This window comes from Brachycentrus maculatus, unplaced genomic scaffold (genome assembly GCF_059751285.1).
Source record: "Brachycentrus maculatus isolate JH-2025_06_01 unplaced genomic scaffold, ASM5975128v1 h1tg000326l, whole genome shotgun sequence".
NCBI lineage: Eukaryota > Metazoa > Arthropoda > Insecta > Trichoptera > Brachycentridae > Brachycentrus > Brachycentrus maculatus.
The window spans coordinates 1,278,904-1,302,959 of NW_028281075.1; the positions used below are offsets into that span (position 1 = coordinate 1,278,904).

At 32.2% G+C, this 24,056-nt stretch overlaps 2 protein-coding genes across 2 annotated transcripts; both read left to right on the top strand.

Moving 5' to 3' along the window:
* Positions 1 to 245: 245 nt before the first annotated feature.
* On the top strand, positions 246 to 16,211 carry Vps11 (vacuolar protein sorting 11). Its single transcript, XM_088268522.1, has 16 exons — positions 246 to 414; positions 2,125 to 2,193; positions 2,972 to 3,145; positions 5,855 to 6,007; positions 7,733 to 7,863; positions 7,942 to 8,095; positions 8,565 to 8,999; positions 9,083 to 9,358; positions 9,442 to 9,661; positions 10,356 to 10,749; positions 11,980 to 12,137; positions 12,557 to 12,638; positions 13,145 to 13,360; positions 13,877 to 14,023; positions 14,195 to 14,412; positions 15,532 to 16,211. Exons 1-16 carry the CDS (start codon positions 400 to 402, stop codon positions 16,008 to 16,010), a joined length of 3,321 nt encoding a protein of 1,106 aa, XP_088124648.1. The 5' UTR covers positions 246 to 399; the 3' UTR covers positions 16,011 to 16,211.
* Positions 16,212 to 17,685: 1,474 nt separating this feature from the next.
* Positions 17,686 to 23,660, top strand: LOC148304223 (uncharacterized). The gene is made up of 7 exons (XM_088268698.1): positions 17,686 to 17,906; positions 18,001 to 18,156; positions 18,259 to 18,394; positions 19,140 to 19,369; positions 20,443 to 20,592; positions 21,066 to 21,246; positions 21,339 to 23,660. The coding sequence occupies exons 1-7, from the start codon at positions 17,777 to 17,779 to the stop codon at positions 22,660 to 22,662; spliced, it is 2,307 nt and encodes a 768-aa protein (XP_088124824.1). The 5' UTR covers positions 17,686 to 17,776; the 3' UTR covers positions 22,663 to 23,660.
* The last annotated feature ends 396 nt before the right edge of the window (positions 23,661 to 24,056 follow it).

Genomic DNA, 24,056 nt, shown 5'->3' on the forward strand with positions numbered 1-24,056 from the left:
AATTTTGATTTATCACCGATGTAAATTTTGGTTAATGCAGTTTTTAAACAACCAAAAAAATATTTTTATTTCCTAGAATGCACACCTGATAGCTTATTGATTTTACCTAAAAACACCATCTCTTTATCAAACAAAATACTTCAACGGAATAATATACATTTTATAAATTTCTCATAGATGTCGCTAGTGCAGCTTGACGCATTGGTGGAATTATTGGCTAAGCTATCGATAAAGCAGAGTTCTGCATGACAAAGAATATTCTTACTCTCACTGTTTTGACAGCGGTTTGCTGTCAAAAATATTAAAATATTTCTTTTTGTTGTTTAGAAATAAGCAATTTAATTATTTACGGTCAAAAATGTCATTTGAGTAAACGTGGTATTTTTCTTTTTTGAAATAATGGCTTTTTTAGAGGTTAGTACCATTTTCAATTATTACTGCATACCTATGCCAATGAATAAAATAAATACTTAAAAAATTAAATGAATACTTTATTTAAGACACTTGACATGAAACACCTACATTCAGTATTATAATGATCAAAGGAATCTATTTAGTTTTGTTCACTGTGTGATGAGTCAAGTGTCATTTTCGCCATTGCAAACATAGTTTAAGTAGAATTAATTAGGGAATTGTGAGACACTTCCCTAAAAAAAAACAGTATAAATTATTAAACAATTATTAATGCTTTCCATCTTTCATAGCAAGAAATTCATAAAATATTTCATAACATTTAAAGTAATATTCTACATGTTTTATGGTTATGAATAAAATACAGTCACGCCTCCTTAATAATTGATAAATTTATTGGATTATCTTTTATTTTGTAATATTTATGAGGTATTTTGGATGCGTTCTGGGTACTTATATCATAAACATTACTCATTAAGAATAGGTTACCAAGGGAATGGGCAAAATTCATACTTTTTATTTATCAGCAAGCATTGATCAAAAATCACTTTTTAACTGTAGGCAAAAAAAGAAACAATACTTGGCATTTTTTTCTATAAACCATGTCGGATGCATGATAATGAATTTTGTAGTTGGAGGGAGAATGTAGAAAAAAATACTTGCACTAATTTTAACCCATATATCTCAGATCTGACTTTGTTTAGAGATTTTTAAAAAAAGGAATAACCCGCAAGGTCTCTATTAGAAGCTTGTCTGCAGGTAGAATAGTAAAGAAAGGGAAGGTAAATGTGAAAAATACATTACAAATACTCAGACCAATTGAAAATAAATCTTTCTTGAATTTATTTTGCACTTGGCGGGAATCGAACCTGCGACTTCAGTTTTACAGTCAATGATTAATGAGTGTAGAAATATCCAAGATCTGTATTAAGATTCGTTATACGCTAGAAGAGGTTTGGAAAAAAAAGGCCATACACACCCTATGCTACCTTACAGCCCGTTGGCTTTATATATACAGTGAAACCTCTATCTATCGTTCCTCGAATAATCGTTTTCCCAGATGTAACATTTATTTCTTCTACCCCAAATTAATTTCATACAAAAATAGATTGCATTGATCGTTTCTGTCCACCATTTTACCGCATTCATCGTTTGAATCACGCTGCATATTTGATATAATTTGTCTGTTTTCTTAAACTTTTTTTAAATTTTTCTCAATTTTGCTACATTCGATGACAATATTTCAACGTGAAACAATAAATGACATTCGACAACAATATTCGACAATATTTCAATGTTTCAACGGGATACAGACTATCAAAATCTTGTGTGATGGATACAGAAAAAGAGGTCTGAAGATCTTTGGGTTCTGTTCAACTTTGTATTTATTTTTTTAAATAAATACATTTATTTACATCTAAAACTTGTATTCTTAACATTTCAACATACCAATGGTTATGCAGATTGGGAGGACGGTATTTTTACTCGATCGTTTATCCTTGTGTATTGACTTCTTTATCCCGCATTCATTGTTTTCCCGCATTCATAGTTTATTTCAATAGGTCCCTTTAAAAACGATAGATAGGTTTCACTGTATATATATATATAGATAATATTTTATGACACCCACTTCAGCAATTTCAGTCCAGCGTGCCAGTAGTTGCCTCCTTCTTACACTGTGTTTTGTAATATTTATATTTATTTCGTTTTCAGTGGAGACGATTCAATTTCTTTGATCTCAATAGAAATGTGGATGAAGGCAAAGTTGCTGAAGCATTGCAGGTAATTACGGAAAAAAATGTATGAAATTCTGTGTGTATAATTTTATTGATGCATGGGTTTCAATTTGTTCCTCTAAAATTATACCTGAGTAAATAATTTACAATCAAGATTATTATGATACAGTGATCTAGGCATCAATATGTGTGTATAAAGAGCAGAAGAATTAAGAAAGATAATTTAATAATGACATATTTGGATATTGTTTCCTTTTTTACCTATTTCTGTAATTAAATTTTACTGAATAATCCACAAATTGGCATTGCTGATAGTTTACATAGGATATGATGATGTTATTGATAAGTTTAAAATAATTTTAAAAATCTGGAATCTGGAAACGTTGCTTGAAGAGGTCGTCAACCAATGTTTTCCAGATTTACCCACATATTATCTAAATTTACATATAAAATCCATTTCTAAAAATAAATTTTATCAAATCTTACTTAAAACCTTTACCATAACTTACATGTAATTATTATTATAATGCAATCTTAAAATCATTCAATTTAAATTCATTTTGTCAGAAAAAAATATATAAAGTCATGTCTTGTGTATATAACATAGAATTTTGTCCAGCTTCACAACAGTCTGATGATGTCAGTTACGATGAAACCCGGTCGCTGGTAAATAAAATTTATGTGGAATAAAAAACTATACATTCCTCCAAGAAATATCAGTACAAAACTTAAATACATAGATTAACGTTAAAGTACATCTTACTCTTTTTTTTTAACGGAGTAAATCACATAAATTTTCTTCTGTCATGTAATATGTTTTCCAGGATACAACCATACAAGTGTGTACGAGTGGAAATTCGTATTTGGTAATAGGAGATACTAACGGATGGATTAGACTAATATCTCGCGCGTGGACGGTAACGGCCTTTAAGGCTTATGAAGTTAGCATCGCTCTAGCCGTTCAGTTGAAGCATGATCCCTGTTTGATTACTATCGGGGTAAGTTATTTGATATTTAAATTTTTACACTTGTATAGGGTGTACAAATAATACAAATTCAAATTTCCCACAGTAAATTGATGGTGCCACCTGCCTTGTGGCATTTTGCGCCATCTTGTTGAAACCACAGATCTGTCACATCAATGCCATTCATCTGAGGTACTAAGAAGTCAGTCATCATGATTCTGTAGCGCTCTCCATTGATCGTAACATTCTAGCCGGCATTATTGTCTTTAAAAAAAATATGGGCCAGTGATTCCACCTGCCCATAAAGCACACCAAACAGTGACTTTTAATGGATGTAAGGGCGTCTCGAAAAAGGCGTCTGGATTTTCTCCACTCCAAATTCAGCAATTCTGTTAATTGACATAGCCATTTAACCAAAAAAGTGCCTCATCGGTGAACAAAATTTTGCATTGAAAAAGAGGATCAAGCTGAATATTGTTTTCGGCCCATTCACTGAACCTACGACTCGCATAATGATCATTCAGTCTATTTATTGTGAAATGGCAAAACGTACTGACTACAAATCTGTCAACTATCAAATTGACAGTCTGTAGAAACAAGATGGCCAGTTTAAAAACCAAACCTCTAAAAAAAACACTACATAACTATTACTTTTTTGTATGTAGAATGTAAACAAACATTACAGATTGGAATGAAGGGCAGTGTTTATTTATATTTTTTATCTTATTCGAATATACAGTTAATTTTTTACAAAAAAATATAGCCGCTAATAAATTTGACTATCACACACAAGTCCAGCATTTAATTTCTCTGAAAAATAAAGAAAAATAGTTTTCTTTTATTCTTAAAAGCAGTTTTGTGGACACGGCGGAATATACAGATGTATTTTACGATAAAATGTTTGTTAACATATTACTGTTATATTATGGTGTGTGAGTGACTCCCACTGTGTTTTACTATAATCTGTTTCAAATAATACATTTGATATTTAAGTTGACTACCCTTTAATTAAATAACATTGTTTACAATTCCACTACTTGTCATCAGAACAGATTGCCACAGTTGCTTCAGATAATTTTCAAATAAAGATTTATTATGGCTACTTGGATATGTATATGTAAAATCAAGACAATAAAATTGATTATGTATTCTAAATATGTTAGTCAATATTTGAAAACAGTTAATGATAAGCTCTGCATTGTTGGTAGTACCCACTATTGTTTCGATTAGTTAATCAGTACAGATGCTAATATGTAGTTCTTTTTTTATTTAATTTATTCAGGGCTTTTTTCCATGTAACGCTGTGGAACGGCGTTGTGGCACCTTTTTTACGAAAATATATATATTTTTTATAATTTACAAAATCGACAAAATAATGTTCGCATTTACGTAATTACAATCTATATTATTAAAATTCGTCAAAACGATAAAATATGGTATTTTAATGAATATTTAAATGATATTTAAATGATATTTGAATATATTTTTTTTAGTAAAAAGCTTGACATCAAGTGAGTTCCGGGACCTTTTTTGTTTTAAAAAAAAACCCTGAATTTATTACTTGCTATGCTTAAATATGTCTACATAATGTTAAGGCAGATGTATCTGTATACATAGCAAGTAATTACAAATTAAAATATTTTTTTCACTAATAATAATTTTTGTTTATTTATCAAAATAAATACAGTCTAACTTTCATGTAACTGAGGTTTGAAAATCACAGCAAAATCTTGCATACAGAAAATTCGTAATGCGGAGGAATTTTATTATTAAATGTAACTATATCACACAATTTTATATAAAAAATGTTTTTCAAGGTTTTCTACTGTAATGCACACTGACGTGAAAGGTTTACCATTATACATCTGGAAATTTGGGAATTCCTTAAATAATAATGCACATCTGCTTATTGACGTAAAAATAGTTAAATTGGTACAGCTGTCACATTCATAGGCACAATTTTTTCATAGCATGCTACTAGAGGATATTCTAAGTTGGCATCATGGGAGATTAAACTTAAAAGAACAGGTATCACCCAAAATAGGGTGCTTTGCCAGTAAATAAAAAAAAACTTAAAAGAAACTTTATCAAAATAAAGAAGTTGGTGTTGGTTATATGTTTAATACAAGGTAAAATACATGAAGGGGATTTTTTTAATTCCACGTTTAGTCAAACTAAATTGCTCACGATAAAATAATACTTTGCAAGTCATTTGCTGGTTTTTCCATAAATTCCATAATGTCTATGTCATAATGAAATGTACGATTTTTGTGTTAGTATAATTCTTTTTATAATTAAAATATAAAGAGTTTAGTTATTTGGTTGTGAATTCCCAGCAGCTATATTTCATAGTTAAAATACAAGTGTGTTTTAAAATCACTGTAAATATTTTATTATAACTAAATTACAATGTCTACTGGTTTCGAAGCTAACCGCTTCTCGTATTAATCAGTCTTGATAAAGAAGCGGTTAGCTTTGAAACCGGTAGACATTATAATTAAGTTATAATAAAATATTCTTCTCATATTAATCAGTCTTGATAAAGAAGCGGTTAGCTTCGAAACCGGTAGACATTATAATTAAGTTAAAATAAAATATTTATAGTGATTTTAAAACAAAGTTATAATTTATTATAAAATGGAAAATCACAAAGTTATTGCTTGAAATATAAATTATATAATTCTTTTGTTAATAAATTTGTTCGTCAGCGTCTCTTATATTTCTCGTATATTTCCATTTTAGGAAGATGAAGCAGGTATAAATCCCATACTGAAGGTCTGGGACGGAGCTCGTCAGAACCAACAAGGTAATCCTTTGTGTGTGAGGATCGCTCGAGCTGCTCCATCTCACCTCAGTCCTACTCCGGCCACCGCTCTCGCTGTACATGACAATAAGGTACTAACTCTATTTACATTATTTATATAATAAAATACATTCAAGCCTAGACTGTTTTTATTTTATTTTTTTATTTTTTATATTTAGAAGTGAAATAATTGTGTTTTTCTTATTTTCACAAATATTTCAATCTCATACTATTTCTGTGAGCCGAAGCAGCTCATTATTAGAAATAGATATCAAATTGCGGTAGAGGGGTTCAAACCGAGAAACTCTGACTTAAGAGTCCGCGACACTAACCACGGGACCACAACCCGATACGATTGAATTTTACACGCATAGTTCTAATAGTTTAATGTAAGTAGGTAATATAGCAATACTTTGTAACATAAGTGCAATATACCATTGGTCTACATTATATATTCAAACCCTTATCTGCACCCCAGTGGTGCATAGGGCACTGCATCATAAAAAGGCAGTGTTATCTTGATGGTTAACACATGAAGGAAAGGTGATCAGCCCTCAGCCTCAGGTATCAGTTCAGGGTAGTATTGAATAAATATTAGAGTGAAAAAATCACTTACATTTATTTGACCCCCCCTGGGAATTGAACCCGCGACCTCCAGAACGTTAGCCGAGCGTGCTGACCATTAAACTACTAATGCGGATTTGTAGCATAGTGCAGAATATTGAATGTGATAAAATGAATAAGTACATATGTAATAACTATTTGTAGGCAACTAAAATACATGTTCTAAAGAATCAAAGTGAAAAACGATCATATCTCTTGACACATGTAGGTCTTGAGGGTGAGCTGTGATACTGAGGGAGGTCACAATAGACCTAAATGGTTGCAGTGACATAAAGGATGCATGCTCCCTTGACCTCACAAAAAAATCATTTTTCTTACAAAATATTCAATTTTCACAGTCAAAATTTGAATTTATTTGCTGTCCGTTTTAGTTACTAATTTGTGATGTTATAATCTCATGATCCCTGTAATCATGGGCGTGACTGACTAGCCGATGACTAGTAATGTTAGATTGCAATTTAACAAAACAAATAATTAAATAAGTATCGGAGTCAATACACCCTCTGTCATAATTTATTCCTATCTGATGAATACCCAAGTTCATTAATGCAAACTATAGTGAATGATATGTCCGCCTCCGTAGTGTAATGGTCAGCATGCTCGCCTACCGTTCTGGAGGACCCGGGTTCGATTCCCAGGGGGGGTAAGAATAAATATGAGTGATTTTTTCACTGTAATATTTATTCAATATTACCCTGGACTGGTACTTGAAGCGGAGGGCTGATCACCTTTCCTTCATGTGTGTAATCAAGATAACACTGCGTTTATATGACGCAGTGCCCTATGCACCATTGGGGTGCGGATAAGGGTTTTATTATTATTATTATAGTGAATGATATATTATATAATTTTTTATTTTTTTATTGAATATTGCAAATGTAATGGGTATGAAAGGCTTAGCACTTACCTATTACACTTTGTTGATACTTACATTGATATAAAATGGCACATAAACAAATTATTATTGAATTTTAATATAATATATGAGATGCTAACCACTCACTATAAAAATCTTTAATTTCATAGCACTTAATGTATACATATTTGATGATTTTCTTTCTTTTAGTATGAAAGTGCATAATCCACAAAGTTAGATATTCTCTTGGTCTTAACTGCAGTAATAATGCCTACTTAGTTTGTCTCAAACACTGTATTATTATTTGGTCGGTAATGTTAGATTGTTATTATTACAGAATTTGATGGCTGTTGGTTTCGGAGATGGCTCAGTCACACTCTTTAGAGGAGATATTACGAGACAAAGAAGCAGTAAGATGAAAACATTGCCAGATACTGGTAACACAGCGATTACAGGATTAGCATTCAAGTCAGTAAATGTTACGAGTATATGTATTACAGGAATATAACTTATGCCTTTTAAACAATGTTGTCCTTATCGTTTTAGGGGAACCAGCTACTTGTTCGTGGCCAGTAGATCATCTGTGATGGTTTACAGTGTAGGAAGCAGCGGGAAGGAACGGGGAGTCGCGATGGATGAAGGTTGCAAGCCTAATTGTGCAGTTATGGCTGATCAGCAATTTGTCGTTGCTAGAAATGATGTTTGTACACTTTTAATACCTTTTCTGTATCTTGTTATATCGCTTACTCCTTTCAAGAACGTCATAAATCAAAAATCGTCAATTTTCAGTTGTACATGTTTTCGGAATGCCAAGAAAATGTATTATTTACCAGCAAAAGAGGCATATTTTTTACTTAATATTTACCTGCTACAGGGCAGAAATTGTTGTTTTTGCATTTTGAAGAAAAGGTATTGTTTAATTATTTTTTTAAATATGCTTAATATTTTTCAAATGTAGAAAAAACCTTCAGGTTTTACCTAAAAAGATCTGTTGCACAGTAAAAAGTTCAATAAGTGGCTTGATATTTATTTTTAACAAATTGTATTATATTTTAAAACTTTAAAAATGTTTTCCTGAGAAATCAAGTTTTTTGATTTATGACGTTCTTGAAAGGAGTGAGCGATATGTGTATTTTTATTTTAAGAGCACTCGTTATTCTACTCCGCAGGCAATCTATTGTTACACCAACGACGGCAGAGGACCGTGTTATGCTCTGGAGGGTGAAAAGAAGAGAATCGATTGGTTTAGGAGTTATCTAGTCACTATATCTACAGACCCTAAAACTATTCGAGCTTCATCTTCAAATACCGAAGCTCCAATCACAAATCAAATAACCATCCTAGACATTCAGAATAAGTTTATCGTCTTCTCGATGCCGCTCGAAGAAATACAAGCGATCATAACGGAGTGGGGAGCATTTTATATTGTCACAAAAGATAAACAAATTCATCACTTGGATGAGAAAGATCTTCAATCTAAATTGACTTTATTGTTCAAGAAGAATTTGTACGATGTTGCTATAAGAATTGCGAGCAGCCAACAGTACGACACGGAAGGCCTGATTGATATCTATACTCAGTATGGAGATCATTTATACATGAAGGTATTTTTTGTTTTTATTTGATGCTTATTTTAGGTATCTAAAAATTTACCTCGGGATGCATATTATGTTTTCTGCGTTTCCAGGGTGATCCTAAAGGAGCGATTGAGCAATATGTAAAAACCATAGGAAGATTAGAGACCTCGTATGTAATCAGAAAATATTTAGATTCGAGGCATTTGGAGCCCTTGACATTTTACCTGCAGGAGTTACACAAGAAAGGTTTGGCTACCGAGGACCACACCACTCTTCTGCTAACATGCTTTGTTAAACTTGACCAACACGATCAACATGGAAAACTTAAGGAATTTATTAACGCCAAAGATCGAGTCATGGATTTTGATGTTGAAATCGCTATTAAGGTAGGAAATGAATATTTTTGTGCATTTTTCCATATTTATATTTTAAATTAGATGTATTTTATAATTATTTAACTCGGTTGCAGGTCTGTCGTCAAGTAAGTTCCGACGATGCACTCTACTTGGCCAAGAAGCACAAGCAACACGACTGGTACTTGAGAATAGTGACGGAAGATAAAAAAGATTACTTGGCTGCCTTGGATTACATTGCCGACTTAGAATTTGACGATGCCGATGTTTACATGAAAAAATATGGGAATGTTCTCATACACCATGTTCCTGCCGAGAGCACACAATTCCTGAAAGGTATGCGTAACTTATTCAATTGGGACATTCACACAACTTGGGGCATCTTACTCCACATTTTCAATAGCATCAGAGCTAGGTAATTCACTGGTTTCTTCTGATTAGTTGTACATTATATGTAGTGCCCTACAAATGCTTTGAGAATTAATTAACGATTATCATTAAAAGCATAATGGAATTTCCTTTTTTTGCATTGCACTTTTAAGAATATCCTTTTATAAAGTAAGTAGGTATCTCATACCACATGTTCGGTTAGAACAGTTGTCTCCAACCTCAATAAGGATTTGAGCTACTTTCAGAAACTGAACTTGTCTGGTGAGCTACCTATACAAATCCCCTCTTTATAGTTTTTTTTTAATATCAGCCCTTATTGTACCTTATACAATATGAGTTTAAATAAATAAGAACACCAGATTAACCTTAAAGGCAACCTTTTAAGCATTTGTTGAAATTTGGTACATTTTTTTTATTTATTTTCGGAGTTCAATAATTAAATTTACTAGGCAAATTTAACATCCTAAGCGAGCCACCAAAAAAGCTTCCGCAAGCTAACGGTAGCGCACAAGCTACCGTGTGGCGATCATTGGGTTAGAACATCAGATATTAAAACATCAACAATAATATCTCTGCCGTAACTGTAACTGTGTTTAATTGAATATGTATGCTTATGTACTAGCCTTTTCCATCTTTTCAGGTCTCTGTATTGACTATAAACCAAAAAATAAGCTACTGATAGATGAAGATATGATGGCTGGTGTGATTTCTCGTAACCAAGCGGACAGAGCTCGTCCCGAGGAATACATCCATCTTTTTCTAAATAATTCAGAGCGTCTCGTAGAATTCCTGGAACACCTAGTTCAGAACGAGGTCAACTGGTCCACGCTAGTCTATAACACTCTCATAGAACACCATCTACACGTCTGGTCGGGATTGAAAGATAAACCCGCCCTAAAAATTGCTTACGAGCAAAAAGTTGTCAGACTTTTACAAAATACGGAAGCTAATTATGATAAAGATCAGACTTTGATAATTTGTCAAATGCTCAATTTTAAGCCTGGAATTTTATATTTATATGAAGAGAGCAAACTGTAAGTTAACATTCCTGATACATGGATCTATATATTTTTCTTTTTTAATGTTTTATTTTTTTATATATATCGCTCACTCCTTTCAAGAACGTCATAAATGAAAAATTGCCAATTTTCAGTTGTGCGTATTTTCAGAATGCCCAAAAAAATGTACTACATCCCAGCAAAAGCGGCATATTTTTAACTTAATATTTACCCGTACAGGGCAGAAAATGTTGTTTTTGCATTTTGAAGAAAAGGTATTGTTTAATTATTATTTCAAATACACTAAATATTTTTCAAATGGAGGAAAAACTTTCAGGTTTTACCTAAAAAGATCTGTTGCACAGTAAAAAGCTCAATAAGTGACTTGATATTTATTTTTAGTACATTGTGTTATATTTTTAAACTTTAAAAACATTCTCCTGAAAAATCAATGTTTTTTGATTAGTGACGTTCTTGGAAGGAGTGAGCGATATGTTTATAAATACAATTATCTGCCTCTGTATGTTATGGTTAGCGCACTTAGCTACTATGCCGGAAGTTCCGGGTTCGATTCCCAGAGGGAGTCCAAATAAACATTAGTGATTTTTCATTCTTATATTACCCTGGACTGGTACGTAAAGCGTAGGATTGATCACCTCGCTGTCATTTTAGTAATAATCAAGATAGTTCTGCATTAATATGCTGCTGTGCCCTATGGACCATTGGGTGCGGATGAGGGCAAAAAGAAGAAAAATTATAAATACAATCATATTTAAAATAACTTGAAATACGTGTACGTCATTGGACTGATACGAAAATTACATTCTGCAGGAAATTCAATTTCAGTTATAATTAATGTACCTATGTGAATTTTTTGTAAACAATTATTTTTTTACTCAAGTTTCACTTACACTGGTTGTTTTTTTCTGCAGTGATATACCAATCTTTAGTTTAGCGTTTAACCACCTCAATCTTAATTTTTCTTATTATATGTACTAAAAATAATCAGGTTTTTTAAAAATATTTATACTAAGACAGAACAAATAATTGTTATCATAGTAATATTTTTGTTGTTTGGCAAAGCATATGCAATACGGATTAGTGTTATCCGGTATGTACTCTGTATTGCGTATGTTCAACGAGGTAGGGCAGTTAATATATAATTAAATAAAGTTTTGCTTCTCGAAAAAGTGGTTGAAAATAGGTAAATACAAAAGTTAATCTTTTATGGAAACAAACATTGATTTCTATATTATTACCTTTTAGGTACCAGCAGATTTTGCGCTACCATATGTCACAAGGAGATGTGGAGTCCGCTCTGGACTGCTGTCGCAAGTTCGGGGGACAGGAGCCCCACCTCTGGGTGCAGCTCCTGTGGGGTCCTCCCCCTCCGCAGCACTTGCCCGAAGTACTCAATGTAATAGGTAATGAAGTAGATATTAACACCTTATAATTTCATATTATTTCTTGACATCTCAACATAGATCCCCCAAGGAAATACAAAATACAGTGTGTATGCCTATATTATCTTTAAAGAAAGCACAATTATTTTTTTTGCTTTATATTTTTTTACAGATTTGAGTGATCCCACACTGTTAAATCTATATATGTCAGATAAATGACAATCTGTACTATACAATGTGTGTATATTAAACCAAAAAAAATCAAAAGCATATTTTTTTTTACATTACATCAGATGATGAATGGACTAGAAATATTGTTTGTTAAATGTTTTCTATAAAACGACCATTTATTATTTTCGTTTTGTGTATTTTTGTGTTCATGTACCATCTGTAAGTTCTGATTTCAGGTATTAATAATTTTATAATTTTTTTCTTTGTAGCCAATCAGCGCTTACTTTCACCGCTTCTAGTTATCGACTGCCTGTCAAACTCTCCAATGTGCACATTAGGAGACGTCAGAAAGTAAGGATATAATTTTTAAAAATAAACTCTCACATTTCTTTCTATTACATTATGTAAAGATGTTAAAATTCCAAAAATTTGGGCCTGTGTATTTTAACTGATCACACATGCCCGTAGATATTATCATAGTTGCACATATTTTATCATTTGAATTGCGCAAAATGAAAGTTTGTGTGATCATCGTAGTAGTTTGTGTCAGATATACTGCGTGTTCAACCTTAGGGCAATCACAGATGTGTATGTCGCCAAAGTTTATTTATTTTAATTTTATTGAAGGGATAACCCGCAAGCCTCTATTTTCAGAAGCTTGTCTTCAGGTAGGATAGTAAGGATAGGGAAGGTAAATGTGAAAAATACATCGCAATCACCAAGACTAATTGAAAATATTTTTTTCTTGAATTTATTTTGCAATTGGCGGGAATCGAACTCCCAATGCCAATTTTGCAGTCAAGCATCTACCCAACTATGCCACGGCGCCGCTGTTAAAAGACGAATTTATTTTGCAGATACCTGATGGACGTGGTGTCAGGCGAAAGTGAGTTGATGGGTAGGGAGGTGTCGCTAGCAGACAAGTACTATGGAGAAGCCGAGAAAGGTCGCGCTGCCTTGAAACTGGCGGCCGAGTGCCCGAGCACCTGTCAGGCCTCGCGATGCGCCGCCTGCAGTCGGCCCCTGGACCTCCCGGCGCGACACTTCCTCTGCAGCCACAGCTACCACCAGCAGTGAGTACAGCACCGATACCTTACATTCATATATATATACTGAGAAATGATAATACTTCAATAAATTCATTTGTAGTTACTTTGTGGTGAAATCTATTCATTTTTTTTCATGTTGGTAAATACCACAATGTATGGAAATGATGCAGAATGTATAAGGATCGAGATAATTATTTGTCTATGTCATGCAGTGCCCTATGCACTTTTGAGTGTGAATATGGGTTATAAGAAAAGAAAAATTGAAGTAATGTTCAATTATCAAAATGATCTTCAAATATTTTCTATTTCCAACATTGATAAGTGAACTGGAGACTAAATATGTAGATTTATTCTATTAGTAGTGTAAAAATTGTATGAATAGTCCATAAGAAATAAATCTATTTCTTTCTTCGTGATTAATAATCGTGACAATCTACAGCAGTAAACTGGTTAAAACATTAAAGTCGTATAAACTGCCAGGTTAACTTTTATGATATCATTGTATGCGTTGGATATTTAACGTAAAAATATGTATTTTAGTTGTTTCCAGAGCTTCTCGGAGAATGAAGCTGAATGTCCTGCGTGTGTTCCCAACACCAAAAAACTACTAGAAGTGTTGAAGAGCCAGGGAGCTAGTGCACATACTATTGAAGCATTCCATGCTCAGCTAGAAAGAGCAGCTGATGGGTAAGAATTGATCACACAAATCATTAAGATGTTACTACAAAAAACGGGAAAATAAATTGAAAAACCATGCATGAACATAAACTTACAAGTCAATGCATCCACAGATTTTATATTACAATAACAATTTTCTATTTGTAAAATTATCATTTCTCAAATATTTTCTTTTTTTAGTTTTACAGTTGTGGCGGATTATTTTGGGCGAGGCGTATTCAACAAGCTGACAGTTATTTCAACCGATCGTATTTCTGGTGATTCTAAAGATTCAGTTACCTCTCTGAACGAGTCAGCAAAACCGGCTGTTAAAGCGATGCCTAAAGTTGAAAATCCTAGTTACGGGCCCGGGGCAGAAGCGAGGTTGCGTTTAGAAGAAGGCAACAGTGCTAGGCAGGGTGAGGAATATGATTACATATTCAATAATTGAACATTATTTAAGCATTTCGCTATTAACAATTTTCTCCTCTTTGCTTTAGAGTTGTGGCATTTCCATTGAGGCACTTAGTCACAACGCAATTCCATCTTAATATGGCCAATTCATTGTAACCTTCATGACTTGGACAATTTTTATATTAATTTATTTTCTACATCCTTCTCGAGTTCATAATTCATTATGACCCCATTTTCTAATGTATTTCTATATTCCTTTATATAAATGGAAGATTTTCCCAAATATAATTACTTTTTATTTTGCAAGTGTAGTTTTTGAGGGGATTAAATTTTTGTACCGTGATTTAATTTTTCTTTTTTTTTTCTCAATGGCTATTTTCACCTTTCCATACCTGTTGGTCACGTTGCAAATATGGAATAGACTTGTGATAACATGAAGTTAATGTTAAAAAATATATGAAAATCGAAAAGTAATTATTATTACTCAATTTGTAAACCGAACACATTGAATATTATTGTTTTGTGTATAAGTGGGATAGCAGTTGAGGAAAAAACATCACACTAGAAAGGATTGGTTAGCAATCATAAAAGCTACAAACTTCCTCTTCAAATTTATAACAATATTTCACTATTATGTCAGAAATGCTTACAACTTACAGGGGTATGGGAAGTAATATTTCTACAAATCCACTTGCAGTCCTACCCGAAAAATTATGGTGTTTTCAGCGATGAGCTTCTATCAGTTTATTACAACTATGGAGTAGTGATACTGTGCTACTACAAAAACACTATCGCTGCATATAATAGAGATTAAAATTATGCACAAGCATAAATTAACAGCAAAATAATAAAATCAAAAGTTGATTTTAAAGCTAATATATAGTTTATGAACAAATCCTTGTAAAATATAAACAAAACTTAAAAACAAATTAAATGTTGAAATGCATTAAATGAAGAAAACATTCCCTAAAACTGCTTCGATCTAAAGGCACAGGACTTTTGTTTAATTTTATTATCAGTGTCGACTAATTACAACCTATCACCATTGGCATTTCATGTAATTTTATCAAACAATTTTTTTTAAAGTTTTTGATTTCATATTTTTTTAAATACTTTTATTTCAGTAAATACATCTGACTCCAGCAAACCAGTTCCATCTAAGAGTTCAATCATCATTCCGGCTTCAGAAGGTCGCATGCGATTGATGGAACAGAGACAAAGAGTAACCCAATACAGCTCCAGCTTGGAAGCTAACCTCAACCGGCACAATCCAGAACCTGCACCTCCCCGACCACCCTTGGGCGTTACATACATGAACACTTCCAGTGATTACCTCGACAGGGATTCCAAGAACAGCACCCCGAGAAGAGGTTCCCCACTATCCCTTAGACACAAAGCAACTGTCCAATCAGAAAACTTAGAGAGTGTGAGCTCAGGATTGAACAAATTGCAAATATCCAAACCGGCTAATAATCCTTTTCAAGAAGACGATTACGATGAAAAGAAAAATCCGTTTGCTGATGAAAAGGATGATAGCCCAATGAATCCGTTTGAAGATGACGAAGATGAAGATTATGATAAGAATTTAAATCCATTTGCTTAAGTAATAATTTAAAAGCAAACTTAAATTATAAAAATCATTCTCTACATATTGGTTTATGTAATTTAATATAAACATTATAGTAACTATGATAATTTTTTAAAAATCAAACTTTGTATTCAAATATTTATACTATTTAAGTTTATAACTAAGTTTGTTAATTACATAACATAATATTACAATAAAAAATGTATGCATACCTAATCTTGATTCAATTTCACAATATTCTTTTGCATGTATTTATATATATATATATATATATATATATATATATATATATATATATATATATATATATATATATATTTATATATTTATATATAAATATATATATATATATATATATATATATATATAATATATATATATATATATATATATATATATATATATATATATATATATATATATATATATATATATATAAGAAAGAAATAAGAAAGGAATGTAAGGCTGAACGAGGAATAGTTGAAAAGATTAGGAAGAGTTCTTTGCGATGGTATGGACATGTGGAGCGAATGGATAGCGAAAGGATGACTAAGAAAATATATGTGGCGAATGTGAGATGGAAAACAGAACGACGACGACCGAAAAAGACTTGGCACGATCAGATCAATCAGAACCTAAAATCTGGCGGTGTCAAAAGTCTGCGTAATCGGAGGGCATGTATGACTAGATGTATGGTTGTGAAGGAGGCGAGGAGTGTATGTCAGGACAGAAGAGTGTGGCATTCCATCCTCTCTGCCTACCTCTGCAGGGAAATGGCGTGATGGTAGTAGTAGTAGTAGTAGTAGTACTATATATATATATATATATATATATATATATATATATATATATATATATAATATATATATATATATATATATATATATATATATATATATATATATATATATATATATATATATAAATATATATATAAATAAATAAGTTTATTTTCAGCAACCCATTTTTATATATGAAGTAATTTTTATTTAATTTGGCCCTTTGCAATTTATTTCAACTAGTTTAAAAATACAATATCAATCAAGTAGCTACTTTTATTGGCCAAAGCAAAATGTGCCTTTTTTGCTACATTTTCCATCACTTTTTCAAGCATCTCGAGGGGTATAAGGATTAATTCGGCTCAAATGTTTGCCTTGAGCTATTCAATGATCCGAGGTTTACCGGCGTATACTTTATTTTTCAAATAACCCCACGATGAAGTCTGAAAAGATCAAATCTGGGGAAAATGGAAATACCAAAAAGTTTAATTTGCTCAATATCAGGACACTTTAAAAAACACAGGTGAAAGGTAAAAAGATTTTAAAGTAGCAGAAGGCAGGTAAAAATATGAGATAAGCAAGTAAACTTAGTTCATGTCATCTATGAATGCGGAAGAAGTAAAAATGTACATTTGCAAATGGGTAATTTTCATCAGCGCGGTAGCAAAGAGTTTTTCTTCGCCAAAGAAATTCCATAAAGATTTTCTGTGAAAAGGTACAAAAATCTGGCCTTTGGCTGATTTTTACCTCTAAGTACATAAAAAATAACAAATTGGTACTGTTGACGCCAGTACAAAAAGCCATCGTTAGACCAAAAATTTATTAATTATCCCTAGTTTTAACGAAATAGTAAGTACTTTTTACGAATTTTTTGTTTGTCTGTTGGTAATATTGAAATGGCTGTCAAAGTTGAACTGTCAAAATTGAAGTGGTTTGAAGGTCACTGAATCTAAATAATGTAGTAAACTTTAGAAGCAAATATCTTCAAAATGAAAGAAATTCATGTTCTTTGACATTGTTTTTAAACAGATGTATAAAAAAATGCTTTCAGAAATGGTTAAGTTTACGTCGCAACACCGGGCATTATATTGTTATCTTATAATGAGTGTTTGGATTTTTTTGATTATAGCAGGTACAGTTTGAATTGTTTTGTTCAATAAATTCAAATAAATAACCCCAGCACAAGTTAACCTTATGTTTAACGGCGTTTTATTATTATTTTCAAGGAATGTACAAATACATTGCAACTGAAGAAGGAGTAAATGTTCCCAAGCAATCTATGTACCGAAGAGAACATAAACACAGTATTAAAGCAGATAAATACAAAAAAATAACCAATAAGTATTGTAATTCTGCCGAAAATATTAACCTCGGTTCTGAGGGTATGTATTTTATTGTTTATTATTGCTGAAGACGCAACCAATAATAAAATAAACTCATATTGGATTATCCGATCGCTTATTTTTTATTATTGATTTGTATAGGTTTAGCAGATGAGTCCTGGGCACTTCAAGGCGTCATGATAGTGATCAGGCATGGAGACAGAGGACCACTAACTCATGTGAAAGGAATTGAAAGTGTTGACTGTAATGTTCCCCATCCTTCTAAATTACTCCACCGGTAAAAAACATTTGGTTTTTTAACACTTGTCACAGCAACAATTTCAAAATACATTATTCATTTAAAAAGGATATTTACTAAGAACAAAAAAAATGCATTCTTATTTGTCAAAAATTAATATGCTGAAGACAATATTTTTGCTTTTGAAATTATGAGCAAAAAATGTAGTATTGTGATACATTCTAGACACATTTTGTATTTATTAAAAACATAGGCATTCTTATTTATTTTTTAAAATTTTTATTTCCTACTTAATACCATTCTTAAATGAACAGTTAAAATTTGAAATCTTTGAAGTGATATACATCGTTGTGAGAATTATTTCCAGTACGTAGGGTGGAAAAACTGACTATTCGGTGTTTGGTCGTATACTGTTGGCAGCGAAAAGCTGAATAGTTGGCTTTTGGTAGTTATTATAATAAAAATCATAATAATCACGATTAGTACAGAAATTGAGAATGTATTTATTAATTGCGTGCATTTTCTGCTACTAGACAAGTTGGCTTGGTTTTTAAAGTAAGTCTTTAAAAAAATTGTTGGTAAATAAAGTGTCCGCTATTTTGGCTTTTTTTTTAACATAAGAAATTTACAATATTAATTTGCATAAATTCTTACTTTGGCACTTGCAACTTGTAAATAAAGATATTAAATTTTTATAAGTACCGTAATTTCATAAATAATCTAATTTAATTTTGGTTATGTGCAAAGTATCTTTATCTTTTTAGCATTGATATTTGTGTGACAGGTATCAGGAGTACATAACAAACATGACGGCGTTAGGGAAGGCTCCGTGGTCCCAATCCCCCGGCCCGTTTCACAACCTTCCCCTGCTGCCTGGCGCCCCCGAGGGCGCGTGTCGACTTGGCCAGCTCACGCCGCGCGGCTTGCTGCAGCTCCTCGTGACTGGGAATCTCTTGGGACAGGTTTACACCAATAAGCTTGGTTGGGACTTTTACGGAAACAAAACAGGAAATGGTAATTTCAAAAGTCTTTGCTCAATGCACATTATGGCAAAATCCTTAGACAGAACATTAAGTGAAACTGACTTTTAGACTTTTATCTAAAACTTATATGATATGGCTCCTTTGTAATAGGGTTTTTAAAAAAAAAATTGTCAATTAACCAGTTGCCAGTTTATTCCAAGCGTGATTCCGGCAAAGAGTTTGTGTTGCATTGATGAGTCCGAGTGCTCCTCGGGCAAATCGTATTCCAACTTGGTGTTATTGATTTGCCCGACCCAAATACCATATATTTATATATTTGTTTTCATTGACTAACACAAGCAGTGTTTGGGTAGTCTTATTTCGAATTGTTTGGTGATGATTTCCTGCACCGACATATTTTTTCGCCATAATTCGACTGTTAAGTGGTTAATATAAAAAACATCACAATCAGTATCTGCTATTCTTATCAAAACATGTAATGGAATATAGGTAATATAAAGGATTATAATTTGCTTATTTTGAATAGTGGAAAAATGCTGGAAATAAGCAACGTCATTGTGTGATATTGTTTAATTTTTCACATAGCTTAAACTATGTAGTATACTGTATGCCAGCCGCGGAACATGCGATCCCGGTTTTAAGTATGTATTTGCTAGTTTTGACTATTTTTTAATAGCATCAGTACCAACTTTTCTCATGTACACTTGTAATATGTCAACTACTGGATTACTGTTTTTGATGAGCAAATTTTACATAAGAAAATGATTTATTTTAATGGTTTTTATATTTGTATCGAGATCTCTAAAAGTTCCACTGTACAAAATATGTGTGTAGAGTACCTATACATATGTTAAATCAGATATTTTTCTTGAGTGATAATACAATGCATAAATATTTGTATTCAGTAAGCAAAAACTTACATATAATGTAAATATGTAGTTTAGTTTTTGGTTTTTTGTATGTAATGATGATTATTACAAATAAATTCAGGGAAAAAAATGGATGAAACATTTATTTTTAAATGTTGATAGTCAGATTATTTTAATTGTTGATAGTCTTGTACCAGACGAGTGATTAATTCAATTGTCTTTATTATATTTTCAGATATTAACACTTTCAATACCCTCTTAAAATCTACTGGGGATGCAAATATAAAAAAGGATCAAGATGCGACAAAGAAAACAATCAATCTTTTTAACTTTCCAGTGAAAGCTCAAACGAATGATTTCGTTCTATCTGGGAAACCAAAAGATGGTAATTTTATTGTTGCTTTAAAAAAATAATTGTCGCCGCAAATCCATCACTTTCAACAACTTTAAAAGTTATTTTTGGCAACTTCCCAGGGCAGACAAAAAACCGGGAGAAACAAGATGTCGAGTGATATGTACTGTTATTCCTACAGTAATAACAAGTATAAGTGTTCTTATACTCTAGAAACATCTAAAATTTATTTTATAGTACTTATGTGAAGTAATTATCTCTATCGACTGCCATTTCTGAATGAGTTACAAAGCGATGGATTTGCATCTACAACATGCAGTTGTAAATCCCATATTTTTAATGCAATTTGAGAATTCTTTTATAGTATTTCAAACAAGTTTTTTTTTGCCATTCATTAGTGGAAATATACAAATTATGATTCTCATTTTAATAGTTTTAAATAATTTTAATAAGTGTCTTAATTTTTTGTCAACAATTATTATTAAAATTTATATGTATATGTTAAGGAGACATCGTGGTGCACAGTACTCGGTACAGACGAGCCCTGCAATCCGCCCTGGCCCTTCTGTGGGCCGCTCTGGGCGGGGGGAATGCTGCAGGAGTGGGGGCGGCGGTGGCCAAGGAGAGCCCCAGTCTGACTTTCTGCTCCGAGGACTGCGCTTGTCCCGCCGCAGAATACTACGCCAGGTCACTTCAATTTTACACTTTTATATTTAAAATATCAAAAGAAATATATCAATTAAGCTAGTTATTTATTTTCTTTTAAATTTGTTTTACAGAAGAGTATCTCAAGAATCGAAAAAGCGACTCCAATCTCACTTTACCATCGGAGATCTCGTGTCGCAGTTATCCAATATTGTCTTTCAATCTCCCTCTCAGTCTTCTAAAGATCCCCATATTCTAGAAGATGCGTTTCTCGCTTACTTGTGTCATGCGGCGTCATTACCGTGCATAGAAAAACCTTCCGATGATGATGATTCAAAAGTTGAAGATTCTTTGAAAGTTGGTAATCGAAGAGCGTCATTTGCTAATTCCCAGTTAGAGGGTCGACTAAGAGGTCTCTTACAAGTAAAAGAACCTGATTTTCATCATGTAAACACCTTAAGCCGATCACCTTCTAGATACTTTCATAAATTTTTTTCTTTGGATGATTTGAAGAGCTCCCTCCGAGGCCGTGGATTTAAGAGACATACTCGCGATACTAAATTGAGGCTAGAAGAATCTCCCGGGATTCGGAAATCTCCAGCTCTAGACTTCGATAGTCAAATGGAAAAGGAAAAACTCGGTTACTATCAACAAAAAATGATGGACAATGCGGATATGAATTACGAGGATGTCATTCTTATCAAGAGAAATATGGACGGAGATTTCAATTTCAACGGAGATAATCTAAATAATCCTGTTGTAGAAGTGGAAGATGAAGATTCGGAAGATTATGATGATAAAGAGGAAAGTGAGAAGGATCTTTCTAAAAAGGGTAACATGGAGACTACGTGCGTAAAGAAAGAACAGGTGACAAATCTTTTTGCATATACAGATTGGGAAATGAAGCAATACGCTAAGAGTACCAATTTGAAAAAAGCATCGTTGCTTCGAGCATTTGGTATGATTCGACAGATAGTAAAATATGTATTGAAAATGATATCAGAAGGCAAGCCGAAGTTTGTCTTGTTCTCCGGTCACGATAAGACTCTACAGTTCTTAAGTCTAGCTTTAGGTCTGGCGGATGAACATTTTCTAAACATTCACTATGCCTCCAGAATGGTTATAGAGATCTATAAGAATGAAGACAAAGGGTATATGAAAAATAAGAAATCTTCAAACGCCAGATTGGATAATAGAAAACCAAAATCGGTGGCTCCTTTAGATTTTTTCCTACGAGTTGTGATGAACGGCCAAGATGTTACGCGACAACTAAGTTTCTGCAGAGGCAGCCGGAGTATACCAGCGGAGAATTTGATGAAAGTCAACAGTAGTTCCTCAGAGAGAAAAAACAAAGCCTACTTGTGTAGAATTGAAAATATCATTCGGTTTACTCATGAGGATTATTTTAGTATATTTAATGCGTCTAATTTTAAAGACGCTTGTGCGATCCCAAAGTGAGAAATTTACCTGAGATTTATGTTGAAGTTTTAGAACAAAGTAGTAGATTGGAGATAAATATGGTTAAAAACGTATCAGTTATATTAGCAAAATTTAATTTTTATGGTTCCTTAGAACCCGTCTTGGTTGCATTTATTTACTCAAGGTGATATTTGTTTGTAATTTAGTTTTGTTGAGGTGGATTGACTTAAATTGATCTATAGGTATAAAATATATGTTATGTTCCCAAATGAACAAATTAATTATGAACTTTAAAAAAAACATAAATTGTATATAATCTTAACAAAATATGGTAATTTTGTGTTGTGGTTGGTACATAATGCTTTGCAATACTGCACTGGGTTAGTGATATTTTTCTTTGGTTTTTCCACATAAAAGTAAGTACTGTTTAGAAATACATTCCGTTTTCTAGTCTATTATAGTTTCTATTGTGAATATAAACCTGTGATATTTTACAACAAAAAACATTGGTAATCTGTTAGTCGTTCCTTAATTGAAAGATTTAAAAAAGTATAAAGTTATTATAATTTATAAGCAGTTCCCAGTTTATATAAAAGAAGAACCTATTTTTTAAAGAATGTGACCGTTATAATTTTTTTTAGAAAAGGTGGTATTGAATATATCATTCACTTTATAAATGAACACATGTTGGAAAATGCTGTTTTAGGGTATCTTTCTTAGAGTACGTATGTACTGAATCTCTATATGACTTTTTATATAAACCTTGTTTTCTTTTCCACCGCACTTGCACTATGATAAGCGATAGAGCACCATATAATTTGTTTATTTTGTTCTTGTTGTCGTTTTTTATTTTAATTTTTTAAATTTGGCAATGTTTGCACATATCGTTCACTCCTTTAAACAATGTCATATATCAAAAATCGTCAATTTTCAGTTGTGCATGTTTTTGGAATGCCCAGAATATGTACTACATATGTATATCCCAGCAAAAGAGGCATATTTTTACCAAAATATTTACCCACTACAGAAGAAGAAAAGATATTGTTTAATTATTTAAAAAAAAAACTAAATATTTTTCAAATGGAGAAAAAACCTTCAGGTTTTACCCTAAAAGATCTGTTGCACAGTAAAAAGTTCAATAAGTGGCTTGATATTTATTTTTAATAGCTTTTATTATATTTTTCAACTTTCAAAATGATATCCTGAAAAATCAATTTTTTTGATATATGACATTGTTGAAAGGTGTAATCCACAAAAAAATTATCATCTAACCTTTCACTACCAGAAGTCTTTAATGATTGCAAATTTTAAAACAATTGTTAAGTTTTTTTAGGCAATTTTTTTTTAGTGCCGTATTTACTTCTTTACATACTTAAAAAAAAAATTCAATTCATTAAAAAAGATGACAAAATTTTTCCCATTAAAATCATTTT

What these genes read in the sequence shown, in the direction of transcription:
- Vps11 (XM_088268522.1), top strand. An exon ending in AAGTTGCTGAAGCATTGCAG is followed by an intron (nt 2,194 to 2,971) that starts GTAATTACGGAA and finishes TATGTTTTCCAG; the next exon opens with GATACAACCATACAAGTGTG. An exon ending in TCGCTGTACATGACAATAAG is followed by an intron (nt 6,008 to 7,732) that starts GTACTAACTCTA and finishes TTATTATTACAG; the next exon opens with AATTTGATGGCTGTTGGTTT.
- LOC148304223 (XM_088268698.1), top strand. Translation starts at nt 17,777, where the DNA reads ATGTTCTTTGACATTGTTTTTAAACAGATGTATAAAAAAATGCTTTCA. An exon ending in GATTTTTTTGATTATAGCAG is followed by an intron (nt 17,907 to 18,000) that starts GTACAGTTTGAA and finishes ATTATTTTCAAG; the next exon opens with GAATGTACAAATACATTGCA. An exon ending in CCTTCTAAATTACTCCACCG is followed by an intron (nt 18,395 to 19,139) that starts GTAAAAAACATT and finishes TTTGTGTGACAG; the next exon opens with GTATCAGGAGTACATAACAA.